This window comes from Gorilla gorilla, chromosome 13, assembly GCF_029281585.2.
Source record: "Gorilla gorilla gorilla isolate KB3781 chromosome 13, NHGRI_mGorGor1-v2.1_pri, whole genome shotgun sequence".
Taxonomy (NCBI): domain Eukaryota; kingdom Metazoa; phylum Chordata; class Mammalia; order Primates; family Hominidae; genus Gorilla; species Gorilla gorilla.
The window spans coordinates 128,746,781-128,762,811 of NC_073237.2; the positions used below are offsets into that span (position 1 = coordinate 128,746,781).

General features: G+C 44.6%; 1 protein-coding gene across 3 annotated transcripts in view; it reads right to left on the bottom strand.

The window, feature by feature from the left end:
- Positions 1-3,520: 3,520 nt before the first annotated feature.
- The window catches only part of TTF1 (transcription termination factor 1), a 30,538-nt gene continuing 18,027 nt past the window's right edge, over positions 3,521-16,031 (bottom strand). For 2 of the 3 annotated variants that reach the window (XM_004048771.4, XM_019034226.3), the window contains 4 exons: positions 15,199-15,288; positions 13,619-13,684; positions 6,034-6,119; positions 3,521-4,136 (listed from right to left, as the gene is read on the bottom strand). In XM_004048771.4, the coding sequence (XP_004048819.4) occupies positions 3,859-4,136; positions 6,034-6,119; positions 13,619-13,684; positions 15,199-15,288 (520 nt within the window). In that variant the 3' untranslated portion in view covers positions 3,521-3,858. Of the gene's footprint in view, positions 4,137-6,033; positions 6,120-13,618; positions 13,685-15,198; positions 15,289-16,031 lie in introns of those variants that run through there. The other variant, XR_002007448.4, reaches the window with a different exon arrangement.

Genomic DNA, 16,031 nt, shown 5'->3' on the forward strand with positions numbered 1-16,031 from the left:
GTCCAGAACAGAAGGCTGACAATTTAGGAGAAGGATCAACAAAATATCAAAATCTCAGAAAATGCAGGTGGTAGCCAGGCACTCACACCTTGTAATCTCAACAGTTTGGGAGGCAGAGATGGGAGGATCACTTGAGCCCGGGAGTTCAAGACCAGCCTGGGCAACATACGGAGACCATGTCGCTACACAAAAATAAAAAATAAAAACTAGCTGGTGTGGTAGCACATGCCTGCTGTGGTCCCAGCTACATGGGAGGCTGAGGTGGGAGGATTGCTTGAGGCCGGGAGGTCAAAGTTGCAATCGGTCGTGATGGTGCACTCCAGCCTGGGCAACACAGTGAGACCCTGTCTCTTTAAAAAAAAAAGAAAAAAAAAGCAGGGGGATGAGCTGCAGGAGCTTAGGTGTAGGGATCGGCGTAAGTGTGGCTGGAGGTAGGTTTGTCTGCTTGGTGGAGGGAGGAGGGAGCTTATGTCTTATGGCTTCACTTTCCTAAGTGGATTATACATGAGGCAGAAAGGGAGTGTGAGAGGGCTGACTGTGCACATGAGCTGATGTGGGGAAAAGCAAAGCAAGCCTACTAGAGATTCAGAGTAGGACCCTTTGGTAACATTGTGTCCGTTTGAGCTTTATCATCATTAAAGTGAAATCTGCCAGCTCAGTTGTAATTTTCTTCTGGGAATATTCAGCTCTTCAGGTGCAGGTAACAGGCAAAGGGAAGGGCTCACCCAGATCTGGTGTCTTAAACAGGGAAGTGCCTCAGGGGGAGAGAATGCCAGGATTGAGGGTGTTCAGAAAGCAGTGATTGTGGCAAGGGACCATGTGACAGCCTGGGTAAGCTGGGAGTGACCTGATAGCACCGAGGGAGGCTGAAGAAAGCCTGCTCATGTATTTCAGGAAATAAACAGGAAATGGTGTTCAGGAAGTGCTGGACTGTGTAGCCTCCAAGAAAGCAGGCCCCAAGGCTGTACTGTCAATGCTTGTTTGTTTGTTTTTTTTTTTTTTTGAGACGGAGTCTCTGCCGCCCAGGCTGGAGTGCAGTGGCGGGATCTCGGCTCACTGCAACCTCTGCCTCCTGGGTTCAAGTGATTCTCCTGCCTCAGCCTCCCGAGTAGCTGGGATTACAGGCACGCACCACCACGCCCAGCTAATTTTTGTATTTTTAGTAGAGATGGGGTTTCACCATGTTGGTCAGGCTCCTCTTGAACTCCTGACCTCCTGATCCTCCCGCCTCGGCCTCCCAAAGTGCTGGGATTACAGGCGTAAGCCACTGTGCCTGGCCTGTCAATGCTTGTCTTTTTAGCTCCTAACAGTACCTGGCTCACTGCAGGTGTTCACCAATGTTTGTTGAGCTGCACTTGTCAAAGTGAAGGTGGTGCTATGAAGTCAGTGGATGTCTTGGTCTGGCTAAGATGCTAATTTCTGACCTACTTGGTATCTGCCGTGCTGGGCCACTTTGTTGGGTAATGAAGTCCATCAGTGAAGACAAACAGCTGAAACACATGACTAGGGACAAGGACAAAATGACCAAGAACTGAGCCAAGAACTCAAATAATGCATAGTCAAGGCTGTTTAAAAACAATTTTATGGGCCAGGTGCTGTGGCTCACGCCTGTAATCCCAGCTACTCTCAGGAAGCTGAGGCAGGAGAATTGCTTGAACCCGGGAGGCGGAGGTTGTAGTGAGCCGAGATCACACCACTGCACTCCCGCCTGGGTGACAGAGTGAGACTCCATCTCCAAAAAACAAACAAAAACAAAACCAATTGTACATGTTCCTCAGCCTTAGTTCTTGTGAGGTGGGTATTGTCTTTCTCTTTTTACCTTTGTTCGCTTTCTGAATCACTTTCTTTAGTAAAAAGTGAGATTTATAGGATCTGAAACCAGAACATTGACTCACTTTTGTTTTTTGTTTTTTTTGAGACAGTCTCACTCTGTCGCCAGGCTGGAGTGCAGTGGCGTGACCTCGGCTCACTGGAACCTCCGCCTCCCAGGTTCAAGTTATTTTCCCACCTCAGTCTCCTGGGCAGCTGAGACTACAGGCGCAGACCACCACACCCGGCTAATTTTTGGTAGAGATGGGATTTCACTATGTTGGCCAGGCTGGTCTCGAACTCCTGGCCTTGAGTGATCCACCCACCTCAGCCTCCCAAAGTGCTGGGATTACAGGCATAAGCCACCATTGCCCAGCCTCTGTTAATTTTAATTTTTATTTTTTTTTGAGACAGGGTCTTACTCTGTCACCCAGGCTGGAGTGCAGTGGTGTGATCTCAGCTCACTGCAACCTCTGCCTCCCAGGTTCAAGTGATTCTCTTGCCTCAGCCTCTCAAGTAGCTGGAATTACAGACACACGCCACCATGCCCAGCTAATTTTATTTTTTGTATTTTTTTTGGTAGGGATGGAGTTTCATCATGTTGGCCAGGCTGGTCTCAAACTCCTGACCTCAAGTCATCCGCCTGCCTTGGCCTCACAAAGTGCTAGGATTACAGGTGTGAGCCACTATGCCCGGCCTCTTCAGGCTTTGATGTATCTTACCAAATTGCCCTCCAAAAGGAACATAAAATTTATATTAAGTTCTTCTCCATTTGAAATATCTCGGGTGGTTTTGCTTTCCTGATTGATGGAATAGCCCACCATTGAAATTATCTTTGAATATCCAACAGGAGTTGTGCGTTGACACTGACACATTTATTTTTTTCTTTTCTTTTTTTTTAGGAGTCTGGTCTGTCTCTGTTGCCCAGGCTGGAGTACATGGTACCATCATAGCTCACTGCAGCCTCAAACTCCTGAGCTCAAGTGATCCTCCCACCTCAGCCTCCTGAGTAGCTGAGACTATCGGCTGCACTACCACACCTGGCTAGCACCTTTCAATAAGTATAACAGAGTGTCCCCTCCCCTCCTCTCCCTCCTTCCCTTCCTTCCTTCCTTTTTATAGAGACAAGGTCTCACTATGTTGCCAGGCTGGTCTCGAACTCCTGGGCTCAAGTGATACGCCTGCCTTGGCCTCTCAAAGTGCTGGGATTAGACGTGAGCCACTGTGCCTGGCCTAAGTCAGCTTTTCTACAAGCAATGGAAGAGATTGCTGATTTTTGTTTGTTTTCAGTTAAATACCAGGTAAGTTCAATGACTTGCTTTGACAGGACATCTTATATGAAAAATACCTATCTTCGAACACTAGAATCAAACTCAGGAAGTTGAGCTATGTACACTATGATAGGTACAAGGGAAAGAGACCAGTTTGAGAGAACAGTGGATTCACAACTTCCATCTAACACGAATGTGATCCATATATACATGGAGAGCAGACATCTAAACAACTGGAAACACAGCAGAAGGGCATGCTTTTTCGAAATTGTTAACTTTCTCATTTTTGCTCAGTACCCATATAGCTGAACTCACGTAATGAAATGTTCATAGAATGTGACCCTATTCTCTGCTACAATTAGAGGGATCTGTGAAACTTTTGTCATTTAATAAAACCATTAGTTGTAATTATTTATTAAATCAATTCATATGTTCCTCTCTTTTCACATTCAAATACATTTTAATAGGAATGGCAATATATTTTAATGCTCCAGAGGAAAGAGTAGAACTCTGGCCATTGTACATTCTTTATTAAACATCAATACTGAAAACAGATTTACTGACATATGTATATAAATATAATCAAACTGAGAAAAAGGGACAAGAAATAGTAATCTCTCTCATGCGGTGGTGCGATCTTGGCTCACTGCAACCTCCACCTCCTGGGTTCAAGCAATTCTCCTGCCTCAGCCTCCCAAGTAGTTGAAATTACAGGTGTGCACTACCACACCCGGCTAATTTTCGCATTTTTAATAGTGACAGGTCTTCACCATGTTGGTCAGGCCGGTCTCGAACTCCTGACCTCAGATGATCCACCGGCTTGGCCTCCCAAAGTACTGGAATTACAGGCGTGAGCCATGCATGGTGCCTGGCCTTCGCTTTCTTTTTCTATGTCCTCTCCTTCACTATCGTCTTCATAATAAAAGATGTCTCGAAATGGGAAAACTTGCTTGGGTGCTTCAGGAGTCTGGATTTTAGTGCCTTTTTTCTCCATCATTTTTTCTAACTTTTCCTTCAGCAAAGGTAGAGTCGTCTCATAAAGGTAGTCGATGATCTCTACAGAAAAGAAATTTAATTGTGCAGTTATCTGTCTGTACAAGGCCTCTTATCAAGGTCGAGGCATACAGGAGACTGGTAATGAATATGAACTGCTCTTGTTATTGCTGTGTGTAAGGTCTGGTTCCAATTGGTTTACCCACATTCACTTCTTCAATCCTTGCAAAAATCCTACGAGGTAGGCACTGTTTTTAACTTGTTTTTCAATTGAGGAAACCAAGGCATAAAGACATTAAGAGACTTGCCCAAGGCCTTGGAATTCATAAGGATTCAAACCCAGGTAGTGATGTCTGCTGAATGCAAAGATGCATTTCATCACAGCCCAGGGTACGATATCACCCAAATGGCAGGTCCAGGAGAAATACCAGTGCCGCGCAGACTGCATGAGAGAGCGCAGGCCTGCAAGCTTGTTAGTGAAAATCCAGGTTCTGGACTCGGTCTAGAGACTAGGAATTGGTACGTAGGTCTGAAATGAGGCCCAGAAATCTGTATCTTTTTTTTTTTTTTTTTTTTTTTGAGATAGGGTCTCGCTCTGTCACCCCTGCTGAAGTGCAGTGGTGTGATCACACTCACTGAAGCCTGGAACTCCCAGGCTCAAGCAATCCTCCCACCTCAGCCTCCCCCTCCCACCTCAGCCTCCCGCTCCCACCTCAGCCTCCCAAGTAGCTGGGAACACAGACAAGCACCACCATGCCTGGATACTTTTTGTATTTTTTGTAGAGATAGGTGTGTGTGTGTGGGAGGGTCTCTCTATGTTGCCCAGAATGGTCTTGAACTCCTTGTCTTAGGTGATCCTCCCACCTTGGCCTCTCAAAGTGTTGGGATTACACGCATAAGCCACTGCATCTGGCCAGAAATTTGTGTTTTTAACAAGTTCCTCACATGGCTCTGATGATCTGAGTTTGGGACTTACATATCTAAACCATCCACAAATGGCTACAAAGAAGGAACTGGGTGTCTTTTATTCTTTCTGGAATGTGTGTATGCTTCTGTGTGTGTATGTGTGTACATGCATGTGGTGTGTGTGAGTGCATGCATGTGGTGTGTGAGTGCATGCATGTGGTGTGAGTGCATGTGGTGTGAGTGCATGCATGTGGTGTGTGTGAGTGCATGCATGTGGTGTGTGAGTACATGCATGTGGTGTGTGTGAGTGCATGCAATGTGGTGTGTGTGAGTGCATGCATGTGGTGTGTGAGTACATGCATGTGGTGTGTGTGAGTGCATGTGGTGTGTGAGTGCATGTGGTGTGTGAGTGCATGTGGTGTGAGTGCATGCATGTGGTGTGTGTGAGTGCATGTGGTGTGTGTGAGTGCATGTGGTGTGTGAGTGCATGTGGTGTGTGAGTGCATGCATGTGGTGTGTGAGTGCATGCATGTGGTGTGAGTGCATGTGGTGTGAGTACATGCATGTGGTGTGTGTGAGTGCATGCATGTGGTGTGAGTACATCCATGTGGTGTGTGTGAGTGCATGCATGTGGTGTGTGAGTACATGCATGTGTGTGTGAGTGCATGCAATGTGGTGTGAGTGCATGTGGTGTGTGTGAGTGCATGCATGTGGTGTGTGTGAGTGCTTGCATGTGGTGTGCACAGGCATGTCATGTGTGCATGTGCTGTGTGCACGAGTGTGTGTGTGTGATGGCAACACCAGCAGGACTCAGTTATTTACAGAGTGGTCGCTAAGTTTCAAGCACTGGGATGACCACACCTTACACGTTCATGACTTCATTTAGGACTTCTGGAAGTCCTGTCAGATAGGGATTATAATCTGCCTGTTTCCACCATTTTGCAGCTGATGACGCTGAGGCTCTAAGTCCAGTCACCTGCCTAGGTGACTTTCATTACCAGCATGTGGCACCAAATGCCATGTTCTTAGCCATATAAATATTAAGAATACTAACCTGGAAAAGTCTTTTTCTGCCAAAATGGAACATAGACAGCTTTCAGCCTAGAAAATTTAGTTTGAACGTAAGATGGAGGAACATCACTTTAGAAAAGGAAAGAAAAGATAAAAAGCAAGTTAGTTTAAAAATCTATCATTTCAATACAGTGTAGTAAGTACATTTATTCAGGTGAGGTTTATAGTTTTTTTTATCATAAACATAAGATCGTCATACATGTGTGATACAAATATGACACAATTTTTGTGGAATATGGAAAGCTATTGTTTATTTGGTTTAAAAAAACGTAAAGGGGAAAAAGAATCAGTAGTACACAATGGATTCTATTTAAATTAAGATAACTTGTATCACTAGTCGAGAAGGCAAAGTATAATGCCGGCTAACAGGCTGATGCTTACCTTGTGCTCAGCCCTGCCCTAAGCACCTTAACTGCAGCAATAAATAATCCTCACGACAACTCAAGGAGGGAGTTACCACTCTCTCCCTCGTGCTGGAGAGACGAGGAAACTGAGGCACAGAGAAGTTGCCCAAGCTCACACGGCTAATCAGGGATAGAGCTGGGACTTCATCAAGTAGTGTGACTCCAGATCCTACCCTCTTAACCATTACACTCAGGACACATACATATTGGTCACAATTCAAAGACAGATGTTCCCTGATGTTTATTTCACAAAGCTAAAAAGAGCAAATGCTTATGAGGTTTTGGTACGTTTTCAATTTACAACACATTTCAATTTACAATAAGTGGGTCAGAAATTATTCTTAAATTGTTTTTTAAAGTAAAAACCACTAAACTTTTTGGGCACTTTTTCCTAATAAAAGGGGAACATTAAAAAACAATTAACTAATCCAGTTGTTAAAATGATTAGCATGAAGAATTTGATCTGCTAAGTATGTAGAGGTAAAAGATGATCAGATTCTTCCGACCTCTTCATCACAGCAACCACTAGCTGAGAATGTATGTGCCAGGTACCAGACAATGTCTCTTTCTTGCATTATCTTCTTTTTTTGTTTTTTTGGATGGAGTCTCGCTCTGTCACCCAGGCTGGAGTGCAGAGGCACATTCTCAGTTCACTGCAACTTCTGTCTCCAGGGTTCAGGTTGTTCTCCTGGCTCAGCCTCCTGAGTAGCTGGGATTACAGGTGCCCACCACCACGCCCAGCTAAATTTTTGTATTTTTGTATTTTTAGTAGAGATAGGGTTTCACCATGCTGGCCAGACTGGTCTTGAACTCCTGACTTCAGGTGACCCACCTGCTTTGGCCTCCCAAAGTGCTGGGACTACAGGCATGAGCCACTGCACCTGGCCCAGTATCTCCTTTAGCCTTCCTAACAGCCTATTAAACCATAATGCAGGTGAGGAAATAAAGGCTCAGACAAATAGGGAACAATTGCCCACAGACTTTAAGTGGAGTCCCTGGACTCTATGCCAAATCTGTCTCACTCTGAAACCCCAGCTCTAAGGCAGCCTGTGCCTTTTCCCTTCCCATAATGCTGTGCGCCCAACATGCTGCAGACCCAAGCCCATGCTTCAAGAAGTAACAATAACTGATCTGGACATTTTAAAACTAAGCAAGTGTTACACCTCATTAGGTGGAGATGCTATCCTTAAATCCTGCTTATATAATTCACAAAGTCTTTAAGAATCTGAGAAGACTGAACCTTCAATATAATTTTTACCATTTTGTTATTAAAACTTTGAGAGTACGTGGTATTTCAAACAGTATTTGACTAGATGCCATAATCTCTATCTTAGAGTTTTGAGATTCGTAAATCTGAAATAGATAATCAGTTCATCAGTTACCCCCTACCTGGATTTTGTGGGGCCCTTTTATTTATTTTTATTTAATTTATTTTCTTGAGACAGGGTCTCACTCTGTCACCCAGGCTGGAATGCAGTGGTGTGATCTTGGGTCACTGCAACTTCTGGCTCCCAGGCTCAAGCGATCCTCCCACTTCAGCCTCCAGAGTAGCTGGGACAACAGGCATGTGTCACCACGTGCAGCTTAATGATCAGCTTTTAAACATGTAATTTTATTTAAAACCATAAAAACCCATTTTAATTTTAAAAATCATGTGATCTGAAGAAATGTCACAAAGCATACACAAATTTAATGGAAAAGTTGAATTTTTTTTTTTTTTTTGAGACGGAGTCTGGCTCTGTGGTCCAGGCTGGAGTGCAGTGACGCAATCTCGGCTCACTGCAACCTCCTCCTCCCGGGTTCAAGCAATTCTGCCTCAGCCTCCCCAGTAGCTGGGATTACAGGTGCCTGCCACCACGCCCAGCTAATTTTTGTATTTTAGTAGAGATGGGGTTTCACCATGTTGGGCAGGTTGGTCTCAAACTCCTGACCTCAAGCAATCCACCCACCTTGGCCTCCCAAAGTGCTGGGATTACAGGCGTGAATCACCACGCCTGGCCGAAAAGTTGAATTTTTAAAAAGTGGTTTGACATTATAAAGGGCTTTGTCAATGTAAGTCGTTCTCAAGATGGGAGCTGGTGGGGTGCACATCAGCGTCACCTCCTTCAAAGCACCTGGCACCCTCCCTGCTTGGGGCCTATGATGCTGAAGAGTGGGCACCCTGCCCCTCAGATGAGCTAGAAAAGAAAAGGCTTTGGGACCACGGCATGTATCTGTGAGTCCTGGCAGGGCCTGGACTAAGAATTTCCAATTCTCCACATTCAAGAAGGAAGAGACGGATTGCCCTTTCTTGTTTGGTTATAATCCCAAACCATAAATAACTAACCACCAGAACCAGTTTAAACCCTCCCTAATGGTTCCGCAGAATATTGACTAGAAACAGAACAAAACCTTTCCTAATGGACCAATGGCAACCTCACACCAGTAGCCACACTTCTGGAAGTCAGCCAGGCTGCAGCGGCCTCACCCCACTGTCTACCTTCCAAAACCAAAGGCCAAACAATCCCTCAACATCCCTGCATCTGAAAGTCACTGATCCCCGAGCCCCATGATGCTCGGCAACACGTAGAGGGCCTGTGCTCTGCAGCCCAGCTCTCCCTTGCTTAGCAAGCAGTAAGTTCAGATATCGAGAGTGGTGGGCCTCTCCAATCGCAGGAACTGATTAAAATGCAAGAGCTATGTACAGTGAAGGCTCACAGTGAAGGGAAAGAGAGACAGCTTATAAACACAAGAGCCATGTTCAATCTCACTTCTCACATGAGAAATGCAAATGAAAACCACAAGGAAACTGACAGAAGCTTAAAGAGGAACAGGATCTTTATATACTCTTAAAATGTCTTCCCACAGCCATTTCTTACCACCAAAGGAAGAACCAATATTTTTATACAGCGGGGAAAAGAGGCAGATGCTGCCTTAGCTAAATAATAAAAAAAAGTCAAAACGAGAATCATGTACCTTGTGATGTAATGCAGTGATAGAAAACATCAGGAATATGCTGTACTCCTGCCCGAAGGACACAGCCTGAATCTCCTCAAGAGGAAATACCAGACAAGTGCCAACTGCGGACATTCTGCAAAACACCTAGCCTGTATTCCTCCAAAATTTCACTACCATCAACAGCAAAGATGGACGATCTTCATAGATTAAAAGACAGTAAGGAAGGCCGGGCGTGGTGGCTCACGTCTGTAATCCCAGCACTTTGAGAGGGATTAAGGCCAGGAGTTCGAGACTAGCCTGGACAACATGGCAAAACCCCATCTCTTCACTTAAGGCCAGGAGTTCAAGTATAGCCTGGGCAACATGGCAAAACCCCATCTCTACTAAAAATACAAAAAAAAAAAAAAAAAAAAAGGTCAGGTGTGGTGGCTCACGCCTGTAATCTCAGCAATTTGGGAGGCTGAGGTGGGTGGATCACTTGAGGTAAGGAGTTTGAGACCAGCCTGGCCAACATGGTGAAACCTTGTCTCTATTAAAAATACAAAAATTAGCCAGGTATGGTGGCAGGTACCTGTAATCCCAGCTATTCAGAGGCTGAGACAGGAGAACTGCTTGAACCCGGAAGGTGGAGGTTGCAGGGAACCGAGATCACGCTGTTGCACTCCAGCCTGGGCAACAAGAGTGAAAATCCGTCTCAAAAAAAAAAATTAACTAATTAAAAAAAAAAAAAATTAGCCAGGCAGGGTGGTGCATGCCTCTAATTCCAGCTGTTTAGGTGGCTGAGGCACAAGAATTGCTTGAACCTGGGAGGCAGAGGGTGCAGTGAGCTGAGATCACGCCACTGTAACTCCAGCCTGGGCAACAGAGTAAGACTCTTGTCTTCAAAAAAAAAAAAGGACACTAAGGAAATGGAACAATTATTAAAGGGGGAAAATGCTATCAAGGACATCACTGGGACAACTGGTGAAATCTGAATGTGGACTATGTTTTAGAGGGTGTACTATATCAATGTGAAACTTCCTGATTCTCGATTGTACTATGGTTATGTAAAATAACATCCTTGCTTGGGAAGTGGTATCTGCCACTAACTCTTGAATGGTTATGGGAAAAACCATATTCCCTTGGAGGAGGGAGAGAGGGATGGTAAAGTGAACGCAGTAGAATGTTCAGAAGAGGCGACTATGGGTAAAGGGGATGCGGGGTTCTTTCTGTTACTCTTGCAACTTGTTTAGCTTTTTGAAGCCTTTAAGAGACTTTGCATACATTTCATTTGCCTTTCTTGGGTGTCTTCGGTGGCAGGTGGGCTGGAGGGAGGGCTGGTCTGATTTATTTGGTCCAGAGCACAGAGACCGGAAGTCTCGAATAAACACACACATTGCAGCTTTCCTGTTCTGTGGCGCTGGCACGCCACCCTGCAACCACGCAGTGTTTCCTCACCCAAGACTGTATCTTGGCGCTCTCTTTGCCCCACCACCAAGGGGCTTTCTCATGATTTTTTGTAGCTATAAAGAATGTCACTCTATGGGTAAAATACGTATATAGCCAGTCCCCTATTAACAGGCATTTTGCAGTCAGTTACTCTGTATACAAGTCATTTCATGTATGTGTGAAGTTGTTTTGTAGAATGTATTTCTAGAAATGGAATTATTTGATTCCAAATGGAATTACTAGAATTATTTGAATTTTGAATGGTACTAAGGCTGCAAAGTATGTAAAATTTACCAAAAAAGATAACAATAATTGGAGGGAGTGAATGTAGATGTTTAATAAGGATGGATGGATTTTGACAGTTGCTGAACTGGGGTGATGGGTACATGAAGCTTCATTTATTTTGTATCTGTCTAAAATTTTCCTAATAAAGTTTCTGAAAAAAATAATTGGGCATTGCTAATAAAGCAGTACTTAGAAGAAAATATATGGCCTTAAATGTATATTACAAAGAAAGAAAAATGGAAAATGAGCTAAGAACCCATCTCAAGAAGTTGAAAAACAGCAGCAAAATAAACTCGAAGAGAGCTGAAGGGAGGGTATGATAAAGAGCTGACATTAGAATAATCACAAGATAGGGTCAACGCAATCAAAGCTGGTGCTTTGAAAAGACAATCTCTGGTAACTCCTATTCAAGCAGTAACAAAAGAGAGTAGGTATAAATAGCCAACATTAGCCATCAGAACATCACTCAGATCCTGCAGACATTTTGCATAAACCATCTATGGAAAATAGATACTGGTTTCCTGTAGGGCTACGCGTGGCTGGTGAGTGGTAAGGGGACACTTTTCACTGTGTTTCCTTTCAGGTTTCTTTCTTTCTTTCTTTCTTTCTTTTGAGATGGAGTCTTGCTCTGTTGCCCAGGCTGGAGTGCAATGGCACGATCTTGGCTTACTGCAACCTCCGCCTCCTGGGTTCAAGCGATTCTCCTGCCTCAGCCTCCTGAGTAGCTGGGATTACAGGCACCTGCCATCATGCCCGGCTAATTTTTGTATTTTTGTAGAGACGGAGTTGAACCATGTTGGCCAGGCTGGTCTTGAACTCCTGACCTCAGGTGATCTGCCCACCTCGGCCTCCCAAAGTGCTGGGATTACAGGCAAGAGCCACTGTGCCCAGCCTACGTTTCTTTAATTCTGGACTACGTAATCTATTACCTATTCCAGAAAAACGGCAAAATCAAACTGAACAGTCAAGTCCTTTTTCCTTATGGGTGGGGCATGATATTCAGTTCTGTATTTGAATTGTTACACACAACTAAAACGTTCTAACTGGGAACCGACCAAGTCATTTAACCAGCGCTAAAGCACGGGGTCTCGGCAGGGTAACACATCCGAGTCACCTGGAGCTCTGAACAATCCTGACAGCCAGACCCCACACCAGACCAATCCCATTCATGCGAAGCCAGACCCCACACCAGACCAATCCCATTCACGTGGCACTGGTATTTTTTAAAAGTTCCCCAGATGATTTTGAAGTGAGAGCTGGGCTGAAAACCAGAGAATTGCTAGTGTTTACAAAGTTCCAAATTGGGTACACAAAGGTAACTGGAACTCCTGGATGTCTGGAGCGTGTGCTGTGTTGTCAACTGTCTGAAGTCCCCTAAGGCGTGGGAGTCTGGCCTGCACACGCACCCAGCCCATCGCTGCTGTCATTTTACTCACTGTCCTGGGCCACCTGGTCCCTTTCCAGTCCCTTGAATATGCCCAGCCAGTGCCGGCTCAAGGTGTCTGCATTCACTACTCTCTGTCCGAACACCTTTAGTCTCATCCCCGCATGGCTACCCTGCCACCGCTTCTGCTTCCAAAGTCTTCCCTAACCACCCTATCTGATTGCCCCCCAAGTCCCTTCTACTCTATTTTTGTTTTCTTTTTGGTACCATGCTATCTGAAATGAGCTTATTTGTTTACAGTCTCTTCCCAGAACTAAATGTGAGTTCCTAAAGTCCTTATTCATCACTACGTTTTGTGCCTGGTATACAGAAGGTAGTCAATAATTATTATTAGTTTGATATCATTATCATCAATGTAGTTTTTAGGTTAATTCTATACTATACAAAACTTGGCATTTGTGTCAGCAGAATGGATGCTCTACCAGGCAAGGAACTTGTCTTTTGTTCAATGCTGTGTCCCCAGAGCCTAGAAAAATGCCTGGCATATAGGCACTCGTATTTGGTGGGTGAAGAGTAATTCTGAGCCTTTGATTTTTCAATAATTGGAATTGATAAAAGGTATGTACTGGGAAAATTCACTTCATTGTTACTAAAGTACCTATACTATCACCTCCAATGCCTGCCAAGGTCAACTCGACTGTATGGTAATACTTCCTTACACGATTATTTTTCCACTGGAAAACTGAAATAGGAGGGAGGTGGGTGGGCCATAGGTATTATGCTCTAGCTAAAATCTGTAATCACAAAACACCTGAGGTGTGATGATCTATGTGACACTAAAAAAAGGGAAGAAAAATGAAAAACATATCCAACTAATGATGTATTTAGTGTCATGAAAACCTGATCCACCTAGCAGCTCAGAGCCTTTACGTATACACTGCTCCTAAAATTACTGTTTCCTCTGCACTAACAAATTGGTTTCCTAGCAAATACACTGAATTTTTAACCACCACTTATACAAAATTCCAAATGCAGCATCATTATCAGCCCTGTAAGATGATAGGGAGTTATTATATTTATTAAGTCATCTCTATATTTTAATTAGTTTAATATTAAACAAATGGTCTTACCCTATGGCACTAGCAAGATCTTCCCAGTCTATTTCATTAGTATCTTCCACATTTATTTCATACAACCTGTGAGAAAAAATAAAAATTAAATTTTCAAGCAAAAATAATCATGACAGCCATCTTCATGGACGCGTGGAGTGCTGAGAGCTGGAAGGTATGTGTGCTTTCACCGCATTCCAGCTCCCTCGTTACACATGCACAGTGAGCTCAGCATCCCAGCCCAAGGTTAATCCAGGTCAGTCAGTTGGTGGGCTGCAGAGATGGGCTGAAAAGACTTCTTTCCTCTTTCTGAGCCCTTTGTGTCTCTCAACAAACCATGCTGCTTTCTCACAGTAAAAAACACCACCTCATCATTCAACATAGACACACAGTAAGAGGACATCTGTACTATGTGACAGACACTGTGAAGGTCTTTTTTTTGATACAGGGTCTCGCTCTGTCACCCTGGCTGGACTGCAGTGGCGTGATCGTGGCTCACTGCAGCCTCGACCACCTGGACTCAGGCAACTCTCCCACCTCAGCCTCTCAAGAAGCTGGAACCATAAGCACGTGGCACCATGCCCAGCTAATTTTTTAGATTTTTTGTAGGGATGGAGTCTTGACATGTTGCTCAGGCTGGTCTCAAACTCCTGGGCTCCTCCTGCCTTGGCCTCCCAGTGTTGGGATTATGGGTGTCAGGCACCACGCCGAGCCAAGTTAAGACCTTAAAGTGCACAAATTCATTTACAGTAACCCTCCCTCCCATCTACAGACAGGGAAATGGTGCCAAGAGACACAGTCATGGGCTCCAGATTGCATGACTAATAGGTGGGGCTGACACTGGAACCCAGGCCTGCTTGACTTGAGATGCCCTTCTTGGATCTGGTAATCTATGCTGCCTCTCTAGCAGGGAAGACTGGGCGGGGGCATAACCACCCCCCGATCCACCCCTAGGAAAGAGGATCAGGAAACCCACAGTGAGCCTTAGGCAGGGCTCACGTGTGAGGCAGAGGGAATGAAGGCGGACAGCAAGGCCAGAACCCACAGGCTTCTGCTGCTCTTTCCTGTTCCTCAGTCAACACGGGCCAGGTCCACTAGTCTCACACGCATCACAAAACGGGCCCATGTCTCCCTTTTCCTCGTCACCCTTCAACACTTTAGGGGGGACCCTGCATGGACAAGGAACTCAAAGACAAAACCAAAGACAAGCAAGGGTGACACCAACAAGCTCATGCTGGAGCACAGCAGGGCTCTGCCTGAATCATTTACCCCCATTTTCCAATAGGCATAAATAATTTATATCCATATGAAATGCTTCAAAGACTAAAATAACTACACGGAGTACACAGTATGTTTCACACGTTATTTTCTTTTATCCTCCTGAAAGCACTAAGAGCTAGGTACGATTATCGTCATCCTCAGTAGATGAGTTGAGTAAACTGAGACTTAGAAGGGTAGGTCATATGCCCACAATACATGCGGAAAGTGCTGGAACAGGGATTTGGACCTTGGCAATCTCACTGCAGACTCTGCTGGGTTAACAACTTCTCTTTGGCTAGAGACAGAAACAGTTAAGAGGCATCCGTTTCTATTTTTCATACCTTTCAATAAGGCTGACCTTGGCCCGCAGGGCATTCATGCCATAGTATATGCGCCGACCATTAGTCATCCTCTTGGTTAGAATTTCTGTCCTACATTAAAAGGAAGAAAAACATAGTTTACTTTCAAGGGTAGAGTTTTCATTAAAATATCCTATATTTTTCTCATCTAAATTGCTGTCATTCAGAACCAACTTCTAACTTTTCTTTTTTTTTTTTGAGACGGAGTCTCACTTTGTCACCCAGGCTGGAGTGCAGTGTTGCGGTCTCAGCTCACTGCAACCTCCACCTTCCGGGTTCAAGCGATTCTCCTGCCTCAGCCTCCCGAATAGCTGGGATTCCTTACAGGTGCGCACCACCACGCCCGGCTAATTTTTGTATTTTCAGTAGAGACAGGGTTTCACCATGTTGGCCAGGCTGGTCTCAAACTCCTGGCCTCAAGTGATCCACCTGCCTAGGCCTCCCAAAGTGCTGGGATTACAGACATGAGCCACAGTACCTGGACCTCAATGTACTTTGACTATTTATGCACAGACAGGCATTGCTCTTATTACCATTACCAGCCTTGGAACATCAAATAAGACAAATTTAGTAAAGTGAGAAATGATTTGATGATTCCTCTAATGCCAAAGCCAGTGGCTGCAGGCTGACTGAAGGTTCTAGTAAAGGCAGTGACCCAATTAAAAAGATTTTAAAAGTACTTATCTTGAATAGCAAAATTTGTCACAATCTGATAGACAGATCATTAGCTGTTATATTTACATTCTTGGTAACGGAGATACACACGCTGATCAACAACATTGTTGCTCTTAATGAGAGCCATCCACGTTTACAGG